Source organism: Rhinatrema bivittatum, chromosome 7 (genome assembly GCF_901001135.1).
Source record: "Rhinatrema bivittatum chromosome 7, aRhiBiv1.1, whole genome shotgun sequence".
NCBI lineage: Eukaryota > Metazoa > Chordata > Amphibia > Gymnophiona > Rhinatrematidae > Rhinatrema > Rhinatrema bivittatum.
In genome coordinates, this window is record NC_042621.1 from 37,746,097 (window position 1) to 37,773,846 (window position 27,750).

General features: G+C 48.9%; 1 protein-coding gene across 6 annotated transcripts in view; it reads right to left on the reverse strand.

Moving 5' to 3' along the window:
* The window catches only part of DHODH (dihydroorotate dehydrogenase (quinone)), a 59,348-nt gene that overhangs the window by 24,451 nt on the left and 7,147 nt on the right, over positions 1-27,750 (reverse strand). Inside the window, exons 2-7 of one of the 6 annotated variants that reach the window (XM_029608267.1) lie at positions 25,670-25,750; positions 24,649-25,563; positions 13,918-14,130; positions 13,409-13,608; positions 9,519-9,601; positions 2,707-2,894 (exon numbers count right to left, since the gene is read on the reverse strand). In XM_029608267.1, the coding sequence (XP_029464127.1) occupies positions 2,707-2,894; positions 9,519-9,601; positions 13,409-13,608; positions 13,918-14,028 (582 nt within the window). In that variant the 5' untranslated portion in view covers positions 14,029-14,130; positions 24,649-25,563; positions 25,670-25,750. Of the gene's footprint in view, positions 1-2,706; positions 2,895-9,518; positions 9,602-13,408; positions 13,609-13,917; positions 14,131-15,455; positions 15,736-15,761; positions 16,542-24,648; positions 25,564-25,669; positions 25,751-25,822; positions 25,846-27,750 lie in introns of those variants that run through there. The other 5 variants (XM_029608268.1, XM_029608266.1, XM_029608265.1 and 2 more) reach the window with 5 other exon arrangements.

Below are 27,750 nucleotides of genomic sequence, written 5' to 3' on the forward strand. Positions count from 1 at the left end.
CATGAGCCCCCTGGTCCCCGTGATCCCGCGGACGAGGGTCACTAGCCCTCACGCTCCCCTGATCCCCCACGATCCTGGGAAGTTTGGGAGAGGGGGCCTTCAGCTTCCCATCCTGCCTCTGCCTGCAAGAAAGCTTTGTGCATTAAAAGCACAAAATCAGCCGAAAAAGGCACCGATCTTTTTAAATCTGCCCTACCTGCACCAGAAGGGGGAGGGGCTGCATCCTCCTCCAAAACAGGCGACGTTAGTTCGGGCAGAGAGGGAGGAGGGTAAGAATCCTCCTCCGATCCAGATAGCTCCGACCGCCGCGTGGCCAAGATGGCTGCCACCCTCCTCCCCGAGGGAGGAGGGGCAGAAGATCGCAAGCCCGGCGGCTTGCTCTGCCACGAAGAGGAAGGAGGAGAGAGACAGCTGCGGGCAGCGCTCGGCCCCCCCGAGGGTCCCTCGCCCCCGGGAAGACATCTGGAGCAGAGACCCTCGTAGGAGAGTCGCGCCCCCGCCCCCCCGCAGGCCGTGCAGGCCGAAGATCGCGGCATCCCGGGCCAAAAACGAGGCAGACAGCAAAAACGCGCCAAAATGCAGGTAATAGAAAAACGTGGCTTGCAATGCGCGCCGGGTGACACAGCCACCCCCTCCGGAGTCCACAAAGGCACGGCAGGCCGGGGCTACAAAAAAGAGCTCACTGCCTGTCACCAACGGGTCTTAAGTGGCTCGAAGGCAGGAAAGAAAAAAAAAAAAAAAAAAAAATTTAAAGTTTAACACAAAAACCCCCTTCAGGGCAAAGGGACCCTGGTAAATAGGGGGGAGGGTGACCGGCCCACCGGTAATCTCTCCCCCAACCTACTGGGACACAGCAATCCGGGAATTCAAGGAGGGCAATGCCCTCTGTGCCTGCCCTGCCACTTTGCTCTCGCCGTCGCTCTGCGCTGTCGCTGCGCCAAATAAAACCGACAAACCTGACGGACAACACTGAACAACAACGACCAGAAGGTAAGTAACCACTTGTTCCAGCCAAAAGAGTAATTCCCAGCACAAACAACCTGACCAGGACAGGACCGCAGGTTATGCCTCTCAATCTGCTAGAGTCAGAGAAAATACTGAAGGATCGCAGGTGGCACACCCGTATATCTAGGGGGTGTCTTCAGTTTTCTCTCTGACTCCATCTGCTGGAGGGGAGGCACAACCCAGCTGTCTGGACTGATCCTAGAGACTTCTAGGAAAATTAAAAAGTCATGGGATAGGTGGCGATGTCCTTTCGTGGATTGCAAACTGGCTAAAAGACAGGAAACAGAGAGTAGGATTAAATGGGCAATTTTCTCAGTGGAAGGGAGTGGACAGTGGAGTGCCTCAGGGATCTGTATTGGGACCCTTACTGTTCAATATATTTATATCTATATATATATATATATTTATATTTATAAATGATCTGGAAAGAAATACGACGAGTGAGATAATCAAATTTGCAGATGACACAAAATTGTTCAGAGTAGTTAAATCACAAGCAGATTGTGATAAATTGCAGGAAGACCTTGTGAGACTGGAAAATTGGGCATCCAAATGGCAGATGAAATTTAATGTGGATAAGTGCAAGGTGATGCATATAGGGAAAAATAACCCATGCTATAATTACACGATGTTGGGTTCCATATTAGGTGCTACAACCCAAGAAAGAGATCTAGGTGTCATAGTGGATAACACATTGAAATCGTCGGTTCAGTGTGCTGCGGCAGTCAAAAAAGCAAACAGAATGTTGGGAATTATTAGAAAAGGAATGATGAATAAAACGGAAAATGTCATAATGCCTCTGTATCGCTCCATGGTGAGACCGCACCTTGAATACTGTGTACAATTCTGGTCGCCGCATCTCAAAAAAGATATAATTGCGATGGAGAAGGTACAGAGAAGGGCTACCAAAATGATAAGGGGAATGGAACAACTCCCCTATGAGGAAAGACTAAAGAGGTTAGGACTTTTCAGCTTGGAGAAGAGACGACTGAGGGGGGGGGATATGATAGAAGTGTTTAAAATCAAGAGAGGTCTAGAACGGGTAGATGTGAATCGGTTATTTACTCTATCGGATAGTAGAAAGACTAGGGGACACTCCATGAAGTTAGCATGGGGCACATTTAAAACTAATCGGAGAAAGTTCTTTTTTACTCAACGCACAATTAAACTCTGGAATTTGTTGCCAGAGAATGTGGTTCGTGCAGTTAGTATAGCTGTGTTTAAAAAAGGATTGGATAAGTTCTTGGAGAAGTCCATTACCTGCTATTAAGTTCACTTAGAGAATAGCCACTGCCATTAGCAATGGTAACATGGAATAGGCTTAGTTTTTGGGTACTTGCCAGGTTCTTATGGCCTGGATTGGCCACTGTTGGAAACAGGATGCTGGGCTTGATGGACCCTTGGTCTGACCCAGTATGGCATTTTCTTATGTTCTTATGATATTCATTTCTATTGTTATACTGTTTTTCCTGTTTTGTTACTTAGGACAATCCATTTATTTTATTTTTTTTCAGTATATGCATACACTTGAAATGAATGATAAAAAAGTCTTTGAATCCAACTCTGACATCTTTCTTTCAGCCTAGGTCTCTGTCTCTCTCCTAGCCTCACCATCTCTTCTGCTTTCTCCCACTGCAGCATAGCTTTCCCTCAACCTCAGCATGACCAAACAGAAAGTGGGATAATGGTGCAATGTCCTACCTTTGACAGGAGGTGGCGCAATTGCTCTTTTCCCTGTAGATCTCGTAGTCCTGGGGTATTGGGGCTGGAAACATTTATTACCAAGTAGTCAGCCAGCAATCCCAGCGTCCTAACACCCTTTGTATAATCAGCAGCAGCATCCTCCGATGTCTTGTTCTTCCCCAGGTTTATTCCAAGAGGCATCCCAGCTGAGACAAATGGATACCGAGCATGTCAAGGGGCTACAGCACATAATCCCTGCTAAGTCAAGCACAGCTTCTCTGTTTCCTCCCACCCTGGAAATGGCAGAGAAGGGGCTGTGAACAGTGGTATTCAGCCACCCTCATTTTCCCTCCGGTGGTCCCTCATCTTCCTCCCACATGGTTTTCCTTTCTAAATAGAAAGCCTACTGGAGGAGAAGCCATCACCAGTACAGGGACTTTGAACAGTAAATAGTTCCTGTGCTTGGTAACATACTGCTCCTTCTGTGATTCACTCACTGACAGGATTCCTTGTATTCTCTGCTATGATCAGGTCTAGCCATTCAGGACATGGAGCTGCAGTATTGCTGTCTTTTCAGACCTCCCCGCAAGTCTTATCAGGTACACAGCCAGAGCCAAACAGCCACAGCCCTTTCCTTCCTCTATTCCACCACCACTGGTACAGCTTCTGAATTTCCCAGCAGTACTTCCTAGCCTAGCTCCAACTTTCAGAGCTGGAATCCGCCCTGGTCCACCCCATTCTACCCCCCAAAAAACTGGCATGGCTTGTCCTCTCCCAAGCCAGTTGCCAGAATTCGACTTGCCAGAAACTGCATTGTGGCTAGAAGTGAGTCTGATTTTCATTGCTTCTGCCTGGCAGAAGTAGGTCCACTGGGGCAGTCTATCATGCAGGCAGAAGAAAATTAGTTTCTTACCTGATAATTTTCGTTCCTGTAGTACCAAGGATCAGTCCAGGACACCTGGGTTGTGACTCCGCACCAGTAGATGGAGACAGACTAAAACTTGTGGGCGGAGCCATATATGCCCCTGTGCCAGTCACAGCCCCTCAGTCATACGGAATGTCAAAGTAGAACATAACCAGAGAACCAAACTAGCTATTAACCACTAATAAAACGGGGAAAGAACACCCCTTCTGGAAACAGACTCCCCAACCGAGAGAGCGAACAAGCGGAACAGAGTAATTTAGAACAACGAGCGGACTCTCCATTACTTCAGCGCAGCACTGCGGGCGGGATCCTGGACTGATCCTTGGTACTACAGGAACGAAAATTATCAGGAAGAAACTAATTTTCCTTTCCCTGTACGTAGATCAGTCCAGGACACCTGGGATGTACCAGAGCAAACCTACTGAGGGTGGGAAGCAGAGAGTCCCGCTCGGAGTACCCTCTCTCCAAAACCCCCGGAATCGGTAGCCCTGACATCCAACCGGTAATGCCTGATAAAGGTATGCAACGACTTCCAGGTAGCCGCCCTGCAAATCTCTTGAGGCGACACCTGCGAAGCTTCCGCCCAAGACGTTGCTTGAGATCGAGTCGAGTGAGCCCTCAGGCCGACGGGAAGTGGCTTTCCACGCAACAAGTACGCCGAACCAATGGCCTCCTTGAGCCATTGGCCTCCTTGAGCCAATGGCCTCCTTGAGCCATTGGTTCGATCGGGCGATCGTGGTGCGTGACGCTGCGGCCCCTTTCTTTGGACCAGAGAACAGGACAAACAGATGATCCGTGATCCGAAACGGATTAGTGACCTCCAGATATCGAAGGAGGGATCTCCGCACGTCAAGCTTCCATAAGTCCCTTGCTTCTGGAACGGAGGACTCCCCACCCGCAAAAGCGGGGAGCTCCACCGATTGATTCACGTAAAAAGACGACACAACTTTCGGAAGAAAGGAAGGAACCGTCCGCAGAGAAACACTGGAATCTGAAATACGCAAGAAAGGTTCCCTACAGGACAGGGCCTGTAGTTCGGAAACACGCCGTGCCGAGGCAATCGCCACCAAGAACGCCGTTTTTAAAGTGAGATCCTTAAGAGTTACGCGTTTCAAGGGCTCAAACGGCGCCGCACATAGAGCGGAGAGAACCCAATTGAGGTTCCAAGCCGGACAAGGGAAACGTAAGGGAGGGCGAAGGTGCTTAGCCCCCCGAAGGAAACGAGAAATATCCGGGTGAAGCGCCAAGGACGCACCACGGACCTTACCTCGCAAACAACCAAGCGCCGCTACTTGAACCTGTAGAGAACTGCACGCCAGACCTGCCTGGAGGAACGCCAGAATGTCGGAAACTGAAGCCGAAGTGGGGTCCACCCCACGCTGCACGCACCATTCCTCAAAGACCACCCAGACACGGACATAAGCCAGAGACGTCGACTGTTTCCTGGAACGCAGCAACGTAGCCACCACCGCATCCGAGTAACCTTTACTCTTCAGGCGCCTCCTCTCAAAAGCCATGCCGGGAGACAGAAGTGATCCGCATCCTCCAAACAGACGGGGCCCTGATGGAGTAGGCCCGCCATTCCTTGGAGCCGAAGGGGTGCAGTTACTGCCAGCTGGACGATGTCTGCGAACCACGGCCGGCGCGGCCACTCCGGTGCCACCAAGATCACCTTGGCCGGGTGCAACTCTATGCGCCGTAGAATCTTGCCAATCATCGGCCACGGGGGAAACACGTAGAGCAACACATCCGTCGGCCAGGGAAGCACCAACGCATCGACGCCTTCTGCCCCCCGTTCTCGACGTCGACTGAAAAATCGCGGAGACTTCGCATTGTGCCACGTGGCCATCAGATCCATGTGGGGCACCCCCCACGTTTCGCAAACGAGAAGGAACGCTTCGTCCCCCAGCTCCCACTCTCCGGGATCTAGACGATGACGGCTGAGAAAATCCGCCTGAACGTTGTCAACTCCCGCAATGTGAGATGCTGCTATGTTGCTGAGATGCAGCTCCGACCAGGCCATCAAGCGGTGAGCCTCCTCCGCCACCTGGGGGCTCCTTGTCCCGCCCTGGCGGTTGATGTATGCCACGGTGGTCGCATTGTCCGACAACACCCGGACTGCCTTTCCCCGCAGCAACGGTAGGAAGTGTTGTAGGGCCAGACGGACCGCTCTGGTCTCTAGGCGATTGATAGACCATTGGGCTTGCGACACTGACCATTGGCCTTGGACCGAGCTCCCTAGGCAGACCGCTCCCCAACCGGAGAGGCTGGCATCCGTGGTTACCACTGTCCAATTGGGGACTCCAGAAGACAGATGACTGGGATCCAGCCACCAGAGCAGGCTGGACCTCGCGTGTCCCGCTAGAGGAAGCGGTAGATGGAAATCCTCCGAGACCGGCTTCCAGCGGGCCAGTAAGGAAGACTGTAATGGTCGCAGATGAGCGAACGCCCAGGGGACCAGCGCCAGCGTGGAAACCATAGATCCGAGGACCGTAAGGTAGTCGCAGACCCGCGGTCGGCGGAGCGACAGTAAACGCCGTATCTGAGATTGCAGTTTGCATACCCGGTCGTGCGACAGGAACACCTTGCCTTGCTTCGTGTCGAACACCGCTCCTAGATATTCCAAGGTCTGCGTGGGTGCCAGATGACTTTTGCTGAAGTTGACCACCCATCCTAGGGACTGCAGGAGATGGAGGACCCTGTCCACTGCCATTCGACACTGATTCTCGGACTTCGCCCGAATCAGCCAATCGTCCAGATAAGGATGGACCAGGAGACCTTCCCGGCGCAACTGCGCTGCCACCACAACCATCACCTTCGTGAATGTACGGGGAGCCGTTGCGAGCCCAAACGGGAGCGCCCGAAACTGGTAATGCCGTCCTAGAATGCAGAACCTGAGGTAGCGTTGGAACGCCAGCTGAATGCCTATGTGAAGATACGCCTCCGTGAGATCCAGGGAGGCCAGGAACTCGCCGGGCTGTACCGCAGCGATGACCGACCGAATAGTTTCCATTTTGAAGTGAGGAACACGCAGGCATCGGTTTACCCCCTTGAGATCCAGAATTGGTCTGGACGTGCCGTCTTTCTTTGGGACGATGAAGTAAATGGAGTAACGGCCCTTGCCGTGTTGGCTGACCGGGACGGGGGAAATGGCTCCCAATGCTTCTAAGCGTCGGATGGTGTCTAGCACCGCCGCCTTCTTTTCGGGGGCCTTGCAGGGCGAGACAAGAAACTTGTCCGCTGGAGTGCGAGCAAAATCTAACGCGTAGCCGTGTCTTATCACGCTGAGGACCCACTGGTCCGACGTTACACCGGCCCATCTCCCGAAAAAGGACATCAATCGCGCCCCGACGTTGGGAACGGAGTGCTGGGGCTGCGGCGGGAGATGGGCCGACCGCTCTTCATTGCGACGACTTGGCCACCATAATCGCCAGGGGTCCTCCTTGCCTTCCGAAGCGCTTTCCCCGAAAGGACTGCTGCTGCCACTGCGGAGTACGGGAGGAAGCAGACCTATATGCGTGCCCGGACGACCTTTGAGGACGCGACTTCCGGGGACCCCGAAAGCGGGACCTAGCCGAAAAAGAAGACTGCGCCCTGGATCTATCCTCGGGCAGCCTGAAGCCCTGTTTTCCCCCAGGGAAATCATCAAGTCATCTAACTCCTTGCCAAACAGCAACTTACCTTTGAACGGTAGCGCCCCGAGGTGAGCCTTGGAGGAGCCGTCTGCCGCCCAGTTGCGTAGCCACAGGAGTCGGCGCGCCGAAACAGCAGCCACCATGGATCTCGACGAAGTGCGCAGCAGATCGTGGAGCGCATCTCCGCCATATGCTATTGCTGCTTCCAACCTATCCGCCTGCGCTGCCTCGTCTGCAGAAAGATCCGCATTGGCCTGGAGAACTTGAGCCCAGCGCAAGCTAGCTCTCATAGCGAAATTCGTACAGATGGCGGCTCGAATACCGAGCGCGGACACCTCGAAAATCTTCTTAAGTTGCAGTTCCAGCTTCCTGTCCTGAAGATCTCTGAGGGCTGTCGCACCTGTGACTGGAATAGTGGATCTCTTTGTTACCGCAGACACCACCGAATCCACCTTGGGAAGCTTAAGAAGGTCCAGCGCATCCTCCGGGAGCGGGTAAAGCTTGTCCATGGCTTTGCTGACCTTCAGACCCAATTCTGGGGTGTCCCATTCCCGGAACAGGATGTCCGTGGAAGAAAAATGAAACTGAAAAGCCACTGCCGGGCCCGTGAGGCCTAACAGGACCGGATCCATGTTCGCCTCCTGCCGAACCGCTACCGGAGGTGCTTCTATTCCCAGTTCCTGGAGAATGGCCGGAATTAAGGGTGGCAGTTCCTCCCTGCGGAAAAGCCGGACCACCTTGGGATCGTCTCCCTCCGCTGCCTGTGATGCCTTTCCTACGCCGGACGGAGCGGATCCGTCCGCTGCCACCTCATCGGCCCCCTTTAGGGGCTCTTCAGGGGAATCAGTGTCCGCCCCCGTGGAGGAATCTGAGTCCGCCTCCTGTGGGACGCCACGTGGAGGCCGTTTCCCCCTGGAAGCACTCGGGGGCACATCCGTAACCCCCGATGGCCTGTTGGACTTCTTTGGCGGTGGAGCCCCGCGGGATTCCCTCCGGCCACGCTTGCTCTTGCTTTTCTTACATTTCAGGACTTTGCGCAGCAAAAGCGCAAAGTCCTCAGAAAACGAGCCGGAATCGGAAGAAGCCTCAGCGGGGCTCCCCGGGGACCCCGGGTCCCCCGAGGGACCCCCCGCCGGGACGCGTTGAGGAGACAGCGCGGGAGGCAAGGCCGCAGGCCCTGCCGTTTCCCGCGCCATTTCGCGGCCCGTGGCTAAAATGGCCGCCACTCCCGCACTGAGCGGGAAAAACTCCTGGGGCCTCTCTATCGCGCCCCCCCCCCGCTCGGCGGTGGACGCGCGGGCTGCACCCGAGCCCCCCGAGACGCCCCGGACGACCCTTCATCGCCCGGGATGCAGGCAGCGCACAGGCCATTGCGCGAGAGGCGCGCGCGCGCCGAGCCGCAGGCCCGTCAAACGGAGCCGCGAGGCATGCCGGCAAAACGGCGCGAAGACGGCAGCAAAGGAAAATAAAAAATTAATAAAAATCGCGCGAACGGCCTCCCCCCTGTCAGCGGCGCCCCCCCCCCCCGAGAGCGGCGACGCAAAGGAACAGAGAGCCAGCACAAAATAAAAGACAAACTTTTTTTTTTTTTTTTTACAAAAAACGCCTGTCGCTGTCCGCGGTCCTGGAGCCCTAATCCAGCAGGGGTGAGTGAACCGGGCTCCCCGGTGTCACCCCTGACGCTGCTACTAGCAAAGCCGGGTCCTCAACCCTAGCAGCGGCCTCAACCGGGGGGGGGGGGGGGGGGGTAGTCCCCTCAGGACCTCTCAACCCCCCTGGGAGGCAGGGCGGACGGACGTCAGTGACAATTTGGCAAAAATTCCAATTAAAAAACACCGTAGCCTAAACTGGCCTAAAACCAAAAAGAAAGAACCGACCCTGACGGAGTACCAGAACCAGGGCAGGAAGGAGCTGTGACCGCACCTGCACCATCTACTGGAGACAGAGTAAGACTGAGGGGCTGTGACTGGCACAGGGGCATATATGGCTCCGCCCACAAGTTTTAGTCTGTCTCCATCTACTGCTGCGGAGTCACAACCCAGGTGTCCTGGACTGATCCTGGTACGTACAGGGAACATATGATATTTGGAATTCAGGCATCAATGTGGATTTGGGCACTTTTTACTGCCAATGGTCACCCTTGCCAGCCCTGGGAAAAAGGCTGCTATTCCAGAATTCCCTTTTGCATATAGGTGCTCCAGCTTGGAGGTACTATGTGTTCCTTTCATTCTTTGTTTGAAGCTTTTAGAGACCAATGTTTACTCATCTACCTTTTGTAAGTCGCATTTGTCTCTCATGTCGTGCCCGAAGCCTTTCTGCAACTGCTGCATGACCCTGGCTGTTAAATCCATATCTAAGCAGGGAGAAGGAGCACAAGAGATGGAGGTAAGAGCACAATGGAAATGGAACAAGAGAGAGATAGGCCATAGGAAGGAGGGGGAGAGAAAGAGATAGGAGACCGGGCATTCACTGTGTAAATAATCCGTAATTTTTTACTGAAGGACAGAGGCTTTTCTAGTTTACATAACAGAGCAATTTAAGTTCCTGTAACCAAAAGGAAGGATATTGAGAAACCCTCCTGGGGCAAATGGAATATGCAGGGCATTTGAAGGGGGCCATCCCACTTCCCAGGACACTGGGGGCCCAACCTCCTCTTCAGTACTGCCAGATTTGCATTTTCCAAAAGCCTGACTTGTTTGCTCTCCCCTCTCCTTGTTTATCCACATCCACACATTTACATTTTCTTCCAACACAAGCAAACAAATCATAAACAAGTAACTGCCTGCCTGCCTCCCCACCACCAAATTCATGCTCTATCCTGATGGCAGAGCCTATAACCACTGTGCCCTCCACTTCACCTCTCCCCTACCAGTCCAATCCTGGGATCTGTCCCCAGTGCGCCTAATCTTGCTAACTGCTGAACAACATCTTTCGTCCTGGCATTTAGTTTCCAAATAAATCCATGATCCCAGCGACGCCAGGGTGCCTCAGAGGTGCAGATGCTATAGAACTGCAAATACTCCAATATTCATCCACCTGGCTATGAGGATCAGTAAGAATCAAGTCTAACACTGCGGCAAAAAAATCCCAGAGAAGTAAATTCTGCAAGGAATGGGTTTAATATATTCATTAATGATTTGGAAAAGGAACAGAGAATAAAATGGAGATTATAATAATGGCTCTATATCAATCCATCACACCTTCAGTATTGTGCACCATTCTGGTCATTCCATCTTAGAAAGATAAAAAAGGTACAGAAAGGGCAACAAAAAGATAAAGGGGATGGAACGGTGCACTAGGAGGCCTTACTTCTAGTCCTTCCTTATTCTACTATTAGACCCCTGCAAATGTTATAGAATACTATGGCAAGAATCCTTACAAATACACGCAAAGCCGACCACATCACCCCTATTCTTAAGGAACACCATTGGCTTCCCATCTCCTCCCGCATCAGATACAAAACCCTCACCATTATTCACAACTCCCTGCACAACCACAATCACTCCTGGCTTGAGGATGCTCTTCGATTCCACTCCTCCAAACTTCCTATTAGAACCGCACTTTCAGGAACCCTCTACACCCGTTCCCTTAAATGTGCTCACCACACCTCCACCAGAGAAAGAGCCCTATCCATTGCAGGCCCCTCCCTCTGAGACACTATGCCACTTCAGCTCAGACTAGAACCATGGATTCGGAAATTCAAAACAGGGGTTAAAACATGGCTCTTTAAAATGGCCTACCCTGATCAGGATCCTACGTAGTCCCCCTGCTCCTCCTTCAGAGAAAGAGCCCTTCTCATTAACATACTCATAGCCTTCTCCTTTATTCCTTTAATTATACTCTGTTTTGTCTCCCATTTCTCTGCACCTCCTTATATACCCCATTTATACCCCTTTCCCCCTTCCCCTGTCCTTAAACCCTACGTTTTCCCCTATAGTAACCCTTTTATACCCCTTTTATTTACCCCCTCCGCTATCCTTTAAATCTTACTTTTCCCTACAGCAACCCTGCTAGTCTATATATAGTTGCCTTTCTGAATGCATAATTTGTAATGTCATATATAGTGTCTCCTGTATGTACTAGTTAAAGATAATGTATATTATTGTATATAATACTTTTTGGAGTGTATAATTTATATAAGGTTATTCACAGTGTATAAGGTTATACACAGTCCCTTACTGAGTGTATAATTTGCAATGCTACTTATGTTCTTCTGTTGTTTTTCCATCAGGTACTGTTCCTTTTCTCCTCTTCCTGTTTTTCCCTCTCTTCTCTCGCCCCTTCTCTCTTCCTATCTGCTCCCTCTCCCCCCACCCTGGTTTTTTGTAATTTCCTCCTTCAGTTATATTGTAAACCGGCATGATGTACCCATGAATGTCGATATATAAAAGCTAATAAATAAATAAAATAAATAATAAATAAAATAAAGCTGAACAGGGTAGGCCTCTTCAGCTGGAGAAAAGATGGCTGAGGTCTATAAAGGAGTGAGTGGAATGGGTAAATAGGGGACAGTTATTTACCTTTTCAAATAGTAGGGATGGGCAATTCGGGTGCTCAAGGGCTGCAAACCAGTCAGGTTTTCTCTTTGTTTATTGGTTGAGTTATTAATTATGAATGTTACTTTGTAAACAGTTGTGATCTACATATGGAATGACGGTATCTGAAATGTCCACATAAATATATAAATAAATCAATATTTATTTATACCGACATTTGATCTGAGATATCACATCGGTTTACATTCAGGTACTGTAGTTGAGTCCCTATCCCCAGAGGGCTTACAATCTAAGTTTTGTACCTCAGGCAATGAACATAAGAACATAAGAAAATGCCATACTGGGTCAGACCAAGGGTCCATCAAGCCCAGCATCCTGTTTCCAACAGTGGCCATAAGTCCATTCCATGTAACCATTGCTAATGGCAGTGGCTATTCTCTAAGTGAACTTAATAGCAGGTAATGGACTTCTCCTCCAAGAACTTATCCAATCCTTTTTTAAACACAGCTATACTAACTGCACTAACCACATTCGCTGGCAACAAATTCCAGAGTTTAATTGTGCGTTGAGTAAAAAAGAACTTTCTCCGATTAGTTTTAAATGTGCCCCATGCTAACTTCATGGAGTGCCCCCTAGTCTTTCTACTATCCGAAAGAGTAAATAACCGATTCACATCTACCCGTTCTAGACCTCTCATGATTTTAAACACCTCTATCATATCCCCCCTCAGTCGTCTCTTCTCCAAGCTGAAAAGTCCTAACCTTTTTAGTCTTTCTTCATAGGGGAGGTGTTCCATTCCCCTTATCATTTTGGTAGCCCTTCTCCATCGCAATTATATCTTTTTTGAGATGCAGCGACCAGAATTGTACACAGTATTCAAGGTGCGGTCTCACCATGGAGCGATACAGAGGCATTATGACATTTTCTGTTTTATTCACCATTCCTTTTCTAATAATTCCCAACATTCTGTTTGCTTTTTTGACTGCCGCAGCACACTGCACCGACGATTTCAGTGTGTTATCCACTATGACACCTAGATCTCTTTCTTGGGTTGTAGCACCTAATATGGAACCCAACATTGTGTAATTATAGCACGGGTTATTTTTCCCTATATATGGAGGGTAAAGTGACTTGCCCAAGGTCACAAGGAGCAACAGCGGGACTTGAACCCTGGTCTCGTGGTTCGTAGCCCACTGCTCTAACCTCTAGGCTATTCCTCCTCATGAGAGAGATTTGTACTCTGCCTCAGATGTACACAAATCTATTTTATGCATATTCATTACCCCTGGACTAGGGAACACTCTATGAAACTAACTGGTAGCAGATTTAAAACAAATGTAAGATATTTTTCCAGTTAGTACCCAACTAAAGTGTGGAATCTGTTGCCAGAGTCTCTGGAGGAAAGGTCTATTAACAATTATTAGTAAGGCAGACATCAGGATTGCCACCTCCAACTTTTTGGAGTGGGCAACACGGACTAACTCTCCTCCTTGGTACCTGTTGGGTACTTCCAAGTGATCTGGGCTGGCCACTGTTGGAGAGACAGGATGCTGGTCTCAATGGACCTTGGTATTGCCTAGCATGGCACTTCTTATGACTCAATAAATCCTGGCAATATTCATAGGATTTTAATTCCAGTGGCCCTGACATCAATCACCACCCACCTGTTAATAATCGCCTGGTCCTCCGTTAGACGAAAGACTCTAGGTTTGGGGTTGCCCTCCTGGGGTTCTGGGGTGATGCTCCCCACCTCCACAAAGCCAAAGCCCATGCGCAAGAGGCCATCCACCGCTTCACCATGTTTATCAAATCCAGCTGCTACCCCTACAGGGTTCCGGAAGGTCTTCCCAAGAGCGCACACTTCCTAAGGATAAGGCCCGCACCCCATGGCAGAGATTAACTGCATGCTTCCAACATCTGTATCAAAGAAGCACAGCTGGCAGAAGCAGCACACATGGAAAACATTACATACATCTCTCTAAATAAAACTAGCCATGGCTTCTGACAGGGCACTGCCAGATCCCATCCTGTCCCTTTCAGTAACACACAGCATCGTAGGCAATGCTGCCCCCAATATGTAGCACATTGAATCTATCAAGTTATCACCCCAAATTTCTCTTAGCACTGGAAGGGATACTGCACTAGGGAGGAATATATTCAAAACAATACATACCAATGCCTTTGAATCCTTCTGCCTGGAGCGCGGCACCAAGCCCCAGGAAATCATCTTAATGGAAAGAAAATGTGCCAGCTCAGGGTCCACAAGACGCTGTAAGGTGGGCATCAGATGATCTGCATAGAACCGTTCATCCCCAGCTGCGGTTAGATAGGACACAAAGAACACACCCCCTCCGCCCAGCACCAGCAAAGCATCCTTCAGTCGCTTCTGCCAACAATAACAAACAATCAGCATTCTGGAAAACGGGGAGATGGAAGTAACACAGAAAAAAGATGCTGTATGTTGTGAACATCACCTTTCCAACAAACTTAATCTGGGTCAAAAATATCACTAAGGGGGCTGTTGCAATATTTCTGCGCAGAAAACGGGTGCTTAGTGTTGGATGCCCGTTTTCTTATTGTTCGCCCAACCAATTCTCTTGGGCACATGATGCAATATTTAAAGTAGGTGTTGCGCAAAAAAGGAGACACTAGGGAAGTTTTGTGCGTCCCTAGCGCCTCCTCAGCATCGGGCGCCCAAGAAAGGTAGCTGCTAAGCGGGTTGGGAAAACGGACGTTCAATCTACGAGTGTCTGTTTTCTCCCGCTACCGGCATAGACACGCACAAGATGCACAGCCTGGACCATGTATTTTGTATTTGTATATTGGGCGTCCAGAATTTTTTTTTCATAAACATTTATTTAATTTTTCAACTAAATCTGCTTTATTTGGTTCCTCCTACTTAGTATTGCTACAATACTATTAGGAGGAATCACAGAAAGCATGATTTTTTTTTCAACGTGCCCTTGAGTGTGGTGTACCTTTACGCCAGCCATTTGCAGCATTGCAATGGGCATATTGGCTGCATGGGAAATTGTTTGCATCATGGGGATTAGCTAATAACCTCATCTACATGGAATTTACATGTGATGAGCTCTATTAGCTACACAGTGATTTGGACACGCTTTTTGGATGTGCTAATCCCCATATTGCATCAGGGGTTATGGACATGCGTCCAAAATGTGCATCCAATTGCATGTTAAACCGTGCACTGCCCACTGCCAAGGTATTGCATCGGTCCCTTAGTGACTAAGGAATAGAGAATTAATAATTGCCCATTAGATACAATATATTCTGCTGAAATTAATGAGCCAGGCAACGAGGCTTTCTGGACACGTACACAATCCATGGACAGGACGCCAAGCTCAGTTTCTTAAGAGTTAAGCTCTGGAATTCATTGTCAGAAGATGTGGTTAAGGCACTTAGTGTAACTGGGATTAAAAAAGTGGATAAGTTCCTAGAGGAAAATCCATAAACGGCTATTCATTAATAAGCAATAGTAGCTTGAGATCTATTTAATGTTTAGGTACTTGTGACTTAGATTGGCCACAGTAGAAAACAGGATGCTGGGCTTGATAGTATGGCATATCTTAATGTTCTTATGACCATGAGAAATCAAGACAGGAGCACGGTCACTGTCGTGTGTGGGAAGGAATCAGTTGCAGTATTAATGTGAATCATTCTGTGGCATGCTGGGAACAGGCTCTTAATTACCTGTGCTGCGGGGTGGTGGGTGAGGGTACAAGGCAGTGGTCATGCTGGAGGTGAAAGGAGGATAGAATAGGATATCCACTATCCGTGCGGGAGGGGAACAGCCTTTGGCGATTCAGTAAGGGTTTCTCAGTGGAAACAGGGAGCTTTGTCAGTGGCAGTGCTGAAAGTCTTGGGAGGAGGACGGGAATTAGTAAGTGGAAGAACCGGGAATATGGAGGAGGTAGGAGGAAAAAAATAAATCAGTAGCAGTTTCCAATTTATGTACTTCTGCCGCCTGCGCGGTATCGGAGATCCCGTGTTCCTCACCTTCAGCCCCGCCATGCGGCTGCTTTAATCCAGAACCACCTTCTCCCCTTCCTATGCCAGAAACTGCGTTCCAAGCCTCGCTCTGACGAGAAGTCCACTTCCGTTATGTCACTGGTGGAGTGCATTAGGTGACCTCACTTTGCAGAGTTTACCAGTTGGGCGAATCGTGTGTGGGAAATTTGGGGCTTTTGTGGGTTGCGGGTTTTTGGGCGAAATATTAGGTCTCCTTGCTCACTTTCCTTTTTTTATCCTTCCACCCGTGCTTGCTTTAATCTTTTGAGCACCCCTCTTCTGTTCTTTGCACCTCGACTGTCTCTTTTTCCCCTCATCTCTCTCCCTCCTGTCTCCTGTGCTCTCCCGTCTCTTTTCCAGGCCCTGTGCACCCTCTGTCTCTCCCCTCATCTTCTGTGCATTTCTGTCTCTTCATCTTTAGCCCCGTGCCTACACTCTCTTCCTCCAACATTTCCTGTGCCCTATTCTCTCTCCCTCTTAAGAACATCTACTAGATTCTATTAGATAAGGGAGCCCGGACCGACGTGCCGCAAATGCGCAGTAGAGAGCAACTCTACCGCGCATGCGCGGGCGAGCACGTCGGCCAGAGCTTGCCCATAACAAAAATGGCGCTGGGAGTAGCGGCGGCAAGGCGCAGTAGCGGCAGGCGCGCGCGAGGGACCTCCCCCGAAGATCTTCCATTTGTGCTATCTGGAAGGGGAGGGGAGAGAGGAGGAGGGAGTGACTGGGGGGGAGGAGAATGAGGGAGGTGGGAGGGATAATAAAGGGTGAGGGGAGAATGAGGTGGGAGGGAGGAGAAGGGGGGGAGGAGGAAATGGACCGAAATTTTTTTTTTCATGTAGCCCGTTGTTACGGGCTTAACGTCTAGTAAGAACATAAGAAAATGCCATACTGGGTCAGACCAAGGGTCCATCAAGCCCAGCATCCTGCTTCCAACAGTGACCAATTCCATCCCCTGTGCCATCCTTTGTGTCTCTGTCCCTCCAGCCCCTGCACCCTCTTCTTTTTCTCTCTCAACTTCATTTCCTGTGTCCCGTCTCTCCTCTGGCATTTTCATCCAGCCTGTGCACCTCCTTCTCTACCTACCCCCTCCATCTCCCTTCTCCATTCCCTGTATCCTCTTCCAATCCTTCCTTTTTGCCTCCTCTGTGCCTCTCTTGGGCATTCCTGAGATGTGCAAGAAGCACTGCTAGAGCAGCTGGGAGGAGGGAGAGACTAAGTTGTGTTCTCATCTCCTCTTCCCACAGCTTCCAGTCACACAGGCTGATGCAATATTGGGCGCTCAGGTTAGTGTGCCGCTTAACATGCGGTTGGACGTGCGTTTTGGACACGCTAGATTTATACCTAATACTAGACGTTAAGCCCGTAACAACAGGACACGTTTTCAGGAAACGGTAGCTCAACTGAAGGAGCAGTCAGTGACCGTACAATCTCTAGCCACCCCTCAAACTTACACTGCTTCACGCCAATATTCTACGCTACCCCGCAGACAAATATTCCAACGCCGACCTTATCGACCATATGCCTCATACCGTCCCCCGTCCTATCAGCAGACTCCCCGTCCGCAGAATCAACAGAACCAAAACCGCAGGGGATGACTGCGGGGCCAGCGTCCACAGGCTCAGCAACCTACTGCCCCCGCCAAGCCGAACAATCCCTGCCACCACTGCAGCCGGTGCTAGCGGGAGGAATCACGACACACATCCAGGAATGGGAGAAGATCACAACCGACCAATGGGTACTGGACATTGTTCGTCATGGTTACAAAATTCATTTCCAATCCCCTCCACCACTCCCTCACTCAACACTACAGGGATCCAGACCCCACCAAACCTGATTGGAACAGGAGGTGACAGCGTTATTACAACAGCAAGCAATTCACCGCATTCCTCCGACCAACCATCTTACGGGATTCCACTACCCCTACTTCCTAATTCCAAAGAAGTCCGGTGACCTTTGTCCAATATTAGACCTCAGAGAACTGAACAAATTCATAGTCAAGGAAAAGTTCAAAATGATCTCTCTCAAATCTTTACTATCCTTGATCCAGCCTCATGCTTGGATGTGCTCCATAGACCTCAAGGATGCGTACACTCACATTCCTATGCATCCTTCCTCCTGGCGATACCTGTCTTTCCAAGTGCATGGCCAACACTTCCAATACAAAGTCCTTCCTTTTGGCCTGTCAACAGCGCCCAGAGTGTTCACCAAGTGTATGGCAGTGGTGGTGGCATTTCTCCGTCAACGGGGGATGATGATTTTTCCTTACCTCGACGACTGGCTGCTGATGGCCGCCAGTCCGGACATTCTTCAACAACATCTCCGGGATCCAATTCAGTGCCTAGACAAGTTGGGGTTGATCATCAACTATCAAAAATCCAATTTATGTCCTACACAAATAATACATTTCATAGGGGCTCATCTGGATACAATCAGATGCAGGGTTTTTCTGCCAGAAGACAGGAGACACAACATGCCTCCTCTTTCGCCAATTAAAATCGACTGTATCGCCGACGGCGCATCGAGTTTTGCAAGTGTTGGGACATATGGCAGCCTCAATCCACGCGGTCTCCAACACGAGACTCCGCATGCAGCACATACAATGGGGTCTCAAGCGGCAGTGGAAACAACATTCTCAGCCACTACACTGGAGAGTGTCCTTGACAAAAACCATGATACCAGACTTAGACTGGTGGTTACGCAAACCGACACTCACCAAGGGAGCTCCTTTCACTCTTCTACCACACAATGCAATCCTTACCACAGATGCCTCCCACAAAGGATGGGGGGGCCCACCTCAATCACCTCCAGACGCAAGGCCTCTGGACTCAGCGGGAGCAGTCTCTCCACATCAATCTCCTGAAATTGAGAGCAATCTGCTACGCCCTGCGTACCTTTGTCTCTCACCTCCAGGGCCACAGAGTCATGGTTTACACAGACAACCAAGTAGCCATGTTTTATATCAACAAACAGGGAGGCTCGGGCTCCTGGAGCCTGTGCCACGAAGCCCTCACCATCCTGAAGTGGGCAACCCACCACTCCATTCAATTGCAAGCCACTTACCTGCCGGGAATTGCCAATACTCAAGCGGGCAGGCTAAGTCGGATATTCCATCCCCACGAATGGTCCGTCGATAATGACGTAGCAGAAACCAGCTTCCAACGGTGGGGATACCCATTCATAGACCTTTTCGCCAGGGAGTCCAACCGGAAGGTAACTTGCTTCTGCTCTGTATGGCCGACCCCACACAGAATCGCTCAGGATGCCTTTCTCATTCCATGGATGGAACCCCTGATGTACGCGTTCCCTCCAATTCCCCTCATCACAAAAATGCTACAAAAATGTATGCGAGATGAGGCACAATTAATCCTAGTGGCGCCGGCGTGGCCACGCCAACCATGGTATGCACACCTCCTACAACTGTCGGACACACCGTTTCGATTACCCAATCAAGAAAACTTGCTGTCACAAGAGGAAGGAATTCTCCTCCACCCATTGCATTCCTCATCTCACAGCTTGGAGGTTGAATGATGCCTTCTGTCAGAACAAGGGTTTTCCATCACAGTACAAGACGTAATCTTGGCATCCCGCAAGCCTTCCACAAGGAAAAACTATAACTTCAAGTGGAAGCGTTATGCCACATGGTGCGAATCCATTAAAGTTGACTCACTCACCTGTACACCAGAGACGTTGCTGGACTACCTTCACATGTTGTATGTAGCCGGCCTCGCTACAGCTTCAGTCTGGGTCCACCTCAGTGCAATAACGGCCTTTTACCAGTTACACAACGGCCAACCCATCTCTATCCATCCGATAGTCTCTCGATTCATAAAGGGGCTCACACACCTTCACCCTCCGGTCTCAAAACCACCAATGCCGTGGAATCTAAACCTAGTTCTCGAGCAACTGATGGTCTCACCAGTCGAGCCAATGGAATCCTCCCATCCAAAATACCTCACCTGGAAAGTCGTCTTCCTTTCCTCAGTGACCTTGGCATGATGAGTTAGCGAGTTGCAGGCCTTAGTACATTATAGCCCATACCTTCAATTCTATCACCACAAGAGGCTCCTACGTACACACCCCTCGTTCCTGCCGAAGGTGATCTCCCAATTTCATCTCAACTAATCAATTGAGTTACCGACTTTTTGTCCAAATCCTCACAAGAACGAAAGAGAGAAGTTACTACATACCCTGGACTGTAAAAGAGCATTAGCCTACTATAAACAAAAGACCCACTCGCCCCACAGGGCATCGCAGCTGTTTGTATCTTTCAACCCGAATGCCCCAGGCCTTCCAGTAACTAACTGCACCATATCTAGCTGGATTACATAGTGTATACAATTCTGTCATGACAAACGTCATTCCACATTACCGTCTCGCCCCATGGCTCGAGTGGTGGCAACCTCCATGGCACGAGTGGTGGCAACCTCCATGGCCCACCTAAGACATATTCTACCAGTAGACATTTGCAAAGCAGCCACGTGAGCTTTTCTTCACACATTCACTTCCCATTACTGTCTTGATCAACAAATGGCGGATGATGCAAAGTTTGGTAAAACACTTCTACAGTCATTCTCATTGTCCACGGACTACACGGGGTCGACTGTCACTTAACCTTCATCATGCTGTATTAGACACTGACTACTACTTTTCGGTCAGCTCAATGGGAGCTTTGGACTCCCATGACAGCATGGCTAATTCAGCCCTGCTATCGACGGGAAAATGCAAGTTTGCTTACCGTAAACGGTGTTTCCGTAGATAGCAGGATGAATTAGCTATGCTGACTCACCCACCTCCCTGATCAGTTGACTAACTCTACAACCATACTTGCTTTATCACAGACTGAGGAGAGTCGTTAGCAGCGCGGGAAACCACGCGCAGTCTCAGAGCAAAGCTCTGACATCACTTAGGAAGCTTCGCCTCCCGAGCCTGATGGACAGTTCCCATGACAGCATGGCTAATTCATCCTGCTATTTATGGAAACACCTTTTACGGTAAGCAAACTTGCTTTTCTTGCAGCATTCACCACCATCTGGCAACACTATTTCATTCAGAAAGAGGCTTGAAACGCAGTCGTCCTGGGTGCAGATGCCTCTGTGCTTTACGTTTGCGGAAGGCCCAGGGTTTTGTGATTGAGGTTATTTTATTATTAATAATGGGATGATAATGACTTAAGGAATCTTCAGCTGCAGAGATTCAAATGCCCTTCTTTTTGGCTAAAAGTTATTTCAAGGCTTGCCAGTGAATGTCTTTGTATGTTTTTCAGCACAGTTCTACTACTACTTAACATTTCTATAGCGCTACATGACATGCAATGCTGTACAAACACAAAAAAGACTGTCCCTGCTCATTGAGCTTACAGTCTAATAAGATAAACACACAGGACAAGCAACTTGGGGCATTTCATAAAGCAAAGTGATGGTTGAAAAAGAAAAGCAGACACAGGCCTAAGATTTAAAAGCAGCTTCAAAAAGGTGAGTCTTTAGATGGGATTTAAACATGGCGAGAGAGGGAGCATGATGTACCAATGCAGGAAGAATATTCCAAGCACTTGGCGCAGCCAAGTAGAAAACACAGAGTCGGGAATTGGAAATAGAAGAGAAGGGCACAGATAGGAGTGACTTGTTCAATGAGCAGTGTGCACAAGGAGGGGTGTAGAGAGAAGAGAGGAGAGGTAGTGAAATGCTGTAGTGTGAAAGCATTTGTAGGTGAGAAAGAGGAGCTTAAACTGTATGCAGGAGCAGAAAGGGAACCAATGCAGTGACTTCAGAAGAGTGGTTCCTCTGCATTCAGGTAGGCCAATCCACATGAGTGGATTATGCACCTCTGTCAGCAGATGGAGACAGAGTAAAGCCAACATCACAGACACATAGCCCTGCCCCATCATCAGCCTGTCAGTATTCTCCAACTCCAGCAGATGGTGGACATGCATCTCCCTACTGGGCATTGCTTGCAGTAAAGAAAAAAAAAAAATTAATTAAGAAGAAAGAAGTTTGGAAGCACCGCTTGAGCTCCTGAGGTGACAACAATGGGTCGTTCCCCCCCCCCCCCCCCTCAGTAAAGCATCTGGAATCCAGCAGCCTAGTCAGGCGTGGACTTAAAAAAAAAAAAGGAACACAAGAGAGGCTCGGTGGTGAAGGCTTTTGTCTTTTCCCCCTGAAGCTGGAGACCTGTTTGTGCTCTCAGCCAGGAAGGGCTGAGCTCAGGTAATGGAAAATTAAAAAGAAAAAAAAAGAAGAAGAGTAAGGACATTTTATTTCCCCTATTCCTTTCCTTACCAGGTCTTCTTCCGGCTGCCGGTTATGAAGACCGACGGTTACTGGCAGAGCGCCAGTTATGAAAACCAATGCCGAGTTTACCAGCGTCGGTCTTCATAACTCGGCAGTCTGCCGATGTTTTTTTTTGTTTGGTTGGTTTTTTACTAAACAAATACAGAAAAGCAGTTTTTTCTGCTTTTCTGTACTTCTTTTTCCTGTTGATAGCAGGGCTGAATTAGCCATGCTGTCTGGGGAAATGTCCATCAGGGCCCAGGAGGCAGAGCTTCTAAGTAGAATACAGAGCTTTGCTCTGTGCGGCTGCGCGTGCCTTCCTGCGCAGAAGAAACAGTTTCTCCTCAGTCTGTTTTTTCCGCGCACAGGAGCACACGCGGAGCTAGTTTATCCTCAGGCTAGTTTTCAAAAACAGAGAGAAAATGTCCCAAAAACAAGCGCCCAGGCTTCCGGGTTTTAAACCTTGCGGTTGCGGCAAAATCATGTCCATCACCGACATGGAGCCCTCCATGTGCAGACCGGAAAAATGGAGGGTGGAGATAGAGCTCGGAGTCTAGGCCTTCATAGCCATGACTCGATGAGGCATACCAGACAGTGGCACTCAAAGGAGTCGAGGCCGCAAGACACCAGGGACACTATTAAATCTGCATCGTCAGCGTCGACGCTAATTCGCCGTGAGTCGGGGACCCGACCGAACCAGGCTGCCCCATCAGCGCCTAAACCGGCGCACTCCGGCGCATGTGATGAGTGCTATCTCATTCACTCTGCGTTAGATGCGGGTTAAATAGGCGCTAATACTCCTATTGCATTAGGGGGTGGATTAGCGCCTATTTAACCCATGTCTGACAGCGGGTTAAACAGTGTGCTTGTGTGAGCGCACTGTATTGCATCGGCCCATAGGTGTGGCACTTTGGTTAAGAGTAGAGAGAGTAGGAGTGTTTTCCTTGAATTGTTCTCCTGCTTGGGTACTGGGTTTCTCAGCCTGGACCAAGATCCTAGTGGGAAGGGTATTGGCCTCAGTGTCTGTCAGGGTGCTGTTATGGGACCAGGCCATGCCCCGGTCCCTCCTCCTACCTCGGGGCCGGCCCGGCCCGCACGGAGCTCTTCTCGGCCGCATAGGCCCAATCTTCAGCCTGCCGCAGTTCTCCCTGCTCGAGGGAGATGCCGCCAACCCGACCCGCTGGGCCCCGCCCCCCTAGGCGCGGGGGCTCAACCCTTAAAGGGGCCAGCGCTGGAAATCCTAGGACGGTCTCCGGATGACGTCACATGCTGCAGGGTATTTAAACCCTGCAGCTCGATCAAGCCTTTGCCTTGCAATGAGGTTCCTCAGTTGTCTGAGTCTCAAGTTGCTGCTGTATCCTTGGATTGCTTCTGATTTCCGACCCGGCTTGCTTCCTGACTCGTCTTCAGCTTCCGCCCCTTGGTTTTGGTATCGACGTCTGACTTCTGGCTTCCGACCCGGCTCCGTCCCACGACTTCGTTCCAGCTTCTGTTCCTGATTTGGTATTGTCTTTTGACCTCTGGCTTCCGATCCGGCTCCGTCCACGTCTCCGTCTTCTGCTTCGTCCCTGGCTTTGGTTTGGATCTCTGACTCCTGGTTTCTGACCCGGCTTCACTCCTTGACTCCGACTTCGGGTTCTTCCTCACCTCAGGTATCCGGTACTTGCTGGGCCAGAGGATTCTCCTAAGTCCCAGTGGCTCGGGATCTCACGGGCTCCTCCCGGGGGAGCTGTGGGCTTCCAAGGGTGAAGACTCTTCAGCTACCTGGGCCCAGCCTTCATCCATCTCTTCAGCCGCTGCCTGGATCCTTGGTCGCATAGGATCCCACCTAAGACCAAGAGGTCTGGATCCCCACGGGCTCCTCCTGGGGGGACCTCAGACTTCCAGTGGTGAAGTCTCTTCCAAGTCTCTTCCATGCCGCCTCCCGGCTGGGACGCTTGCTGTGGTCTTCCATAGCATACCATCCACTGTCCCAACTGGCCCAAGGGTGCACGAACCGTAAAATGTTATGTTTTTTACTAATACTTTAATACAGTTCCTATATATATTTTTTCTCCCTATTGTATTACAACCTTTGTCCTTCACGCTACCTATGCGCTTGCTATCACCTGCTCCCCCCTCTCTCCATTTTCCTACTCCTGCTCCCCTTCCCCTCCCCCTGTTATTTGTAATTTCTCTTTCTGTACCACAAAGTTGATTGTAAACCAGCATGATATGTCCTGTGAATGTCGGTATATTAAAAGCTCATAAATAAATAAATAAATAAATAAAGGTGCTGATTCTGTTTTTGATGTTGGATGTTTTTGCCTTTTTGGGTTTTCTCCTGTGAGAGCCCTGGTATCCGTAGCTGGAGGAATTTGGAGCATCTGCCAGTTAGTTTAGATCAGGAGGTAGGGGAAGATTCTGAATGATGACCCACTGCAGGAGGATTCCAGATTTTCTATCTTTGTGTGAAGATTTTTTCTAAGTTCCCAGGAGAAAGTTTTTGGCCATCATTCTTGCTTGAGGAGGAAACATCTATATAGAAATTCTGTATTCCCTGGTATTGGAGTTTTTCCTAAGAAAAATCTTATTGAGACAACTGAAGAACTGTGAGTAAAACCTACATTTCTAGTCTGAGGACACCCAACCGAGTCTTCACCCTGGGAGAGAAACACTTAGGGGATGCTGTGCATAGACTGAATTGTTTTTGCCAATCAGTATTTTTGGAAGGGGTTTTCCATCCCATCTAAGGAGTCCTTGCCCGCCTGGGAATCCTGCTTGTCTAAACCATACAAGGTGAGAGTTTCCCTGCCTAATACTCAGAGATGCATCCACAGATAAATTGGAGAACTGTAAATTTCATCTTATCAAGACAAGAACTGTTGTGAAAGTGCCATTTGATATTTAATAACTCTGACAGTAAACATTTCATTTTGGACACTCAGTCAGAGCCTCTACAGTCTTTCATGGTTGCTTGCTTTGGTCTTCCATAGAATACCATCCAATGTCCCAACCGGCCCAAGGGTCCACGACCGCAACAGTTTGCAAGGCCATGGACCCGGCGGATCTTGCTGGCTTGAAAGCTATTCTGGGTATTGCCCAGAGACTGCAACAGCAGCAAACTTGCCTTGACACCAGGGTTGCCAGGTTTTCATGAAAGAACAAGCACTTTTTTCCAAAAAAACAAGCCCAAAAAAAGCCCAAAACACGTGAAATTGAAACACCAATGTCTGTGAGTCGCATAGATGACAAAGGAGCTTAGCTTTTTGCATGTTTCTCTGTTTTAGCATGTTGCAGAAGGTCTGCATGATGTGCACGAATGTCACACTTGCAAAATTTGCACGTAGCCTTATTCTCATTGCTGAAAACAGGCTGAATCCATGCTTTTAGTTCACGTTCCTCTTCCCATGCTTTGCAGTACTTTACTGTATTTAGCCCAGTTCTTTACTGTAGCCATAGTAGATCAAAACCATTTAGTAGTGTAGCAGCCAAGGACAGAAACAGTAGGTATAGACTGGCTTTCTTACAGAGATGATCTTCTGCAGGGAGAAGAAACAAAAGAGAAAAAAAAAAGGCAAAATTAGAGGAAAGCAAAAGTGGTGTAGAAAAATAGCATTACAAGTTTCCATGTCACACTTTTTTTACCTGTAGTCAGCAGGTATGGACAAGCTTTCTTTTTGTCAAAATAAGGGTTTTGTTTTTTTTTTTTTAATAAAAGGTGATCAGCTACAGGGAAGAAATGAGAAAAAAAAATAGATGAAATCAAGTGGAGTAGAACAAATTGGAGAAATTACTTACCTGATAATTTCGTTTTCCTTAGTGTAGACAGATGGACTCAGGACCAATGGGTATAGTGTACTCCTGATAGCAGCTGGAGACGGATCAGATTTCAATCTGACATCAGCCCCTAGTACAGTGATGGCTAACCTTTTGCGCTCTGTGTCAAAATTCATAAAAAGACAGAGCATAACTCGGGTGGTGTGTCACTTCTAGAAAAATCCATAATTTTGTGATATTTGTAGCTCTAATAAAACGGAAAATGTCATAATGCCTCTGTATCACTCCATGGTGAGACCGCACCTTGAATACTGTGTACAATTCTGGTTGCCGCATCTCAAAAAAGATATAATTGCGATGGAGAAGGTACAGAGAAGGGCTACCAAAATGATAAGGGGAATGGAACAACTCCCCTATGAGGAAAGACTAAAGAGGTTAGGACTTTTCAGCTTGGAGAAGAGACGACTGAGGGGGGATATGATAGAGGTGTTTAAAATCATGAGAGGTCTAGAACGGGTAGATGTGAATCGATTATTTACTCTTTCAGATAGTAGAAAGACTAGGGGGCACTCCATGAAGTTAGCATGGGGCACATTTAAAACTAATCGGAGAAAGTTCTATTTTACTCAACGCACAATTAAACTCTGGAATTTGTTGCCAGAGAATGTGGTTAGTGCAGTTAGTATAGCTGTGTTTAAAAAAGGATTGGATAAGTTCTTGGAGGAGAAGTCCATTACCTGCTATTAAGTTCACTTAGAGAATAGCCACTGCCATTAGCAATGGTTACAAGGAATAGACTTAGTTTTTGGGTACTTGCCAGGTTCTTATGGCCTGGATTGGCCACTGTTGGAAACAGGATGCTGGGCTTGATGGACCCTTGTTCTGACCCAGTATGGCATTTTCTTATGTTCTTATGTTCTAATATTAATAACAAAGTTATAATTTTAATATATGTTCTGTATTTATTAATAAAGCAAAAACAAATAATTATTTGCCTTACCTGCTTAGTGACTTTTTTCTGCTGAATTTCATTGGCTAAATCTTCAATTAAAACACTCTCTCCCCCTCCACCAAACTCTCACTCCCCTGGATTTTCTCATACACACAGAACCCCATGCAGGCTCCCAGTCACTCTCACACCACTCCCACTCCATCCTCCAGGCAGGCACCAATTCATTCACACACATACACCCCCATGCAGAGTCCCATTCATTCACATGCACACACTAAAGGCAGACCCCCCTCTCTTTTGCCAGCAACCTCAGAACCTCTCTCATTCCTCTGCTGCCACTGTCACTGCTGCCGCATGGCTATTGGGGAGGTGCCGATTGCTGCTACTGACACTGATGCCCATTCTGCTGCCTCCTCTGTGCAGGCCCCGTGGGCTTCCATTTTCTCCATGCTGATCTCGTACATTGTGAGATCCGCATAGAGAAAGTGCTATTCTTGCACATTCCCAAAGATTACATGTGCCAATCACTAAAAAGTAATTTATTTTGTTTTTTTACCTTTGCTGTCTGATCTTCATTTTCTAATTGGTTGGTCACAGGCTTTTTTTCCCCCACCTTTCCTTTCTTATTTTTTTTTGCCAATTCCTTTTATATTGTCTTTTTTTTCTTTCTTTTCTCTCCATCTTCTTCCCTCAAACACACAGGTTCTCATTCTCACATGCTCTTCTCTCTCTCACACACACACACACAGGCTCTCACTAGCACATGCTCTCTCTCATACAATCATTCATATACACAGTCTCTCACTGGCACATGCTGTCTGACACACACACAGGCTCTCTCTCACTCCCACATGCTGTCTCTGCAAACATTCAAGTCCTCACTCTCACACACAATCTCTCAACTCATCTCATACACGCACACACACACACACACACACCCTCTACAGACCCTCAGCCTCTCTCTCACCTCTGGGACTCCTCTTCGCGGGTAGTCACA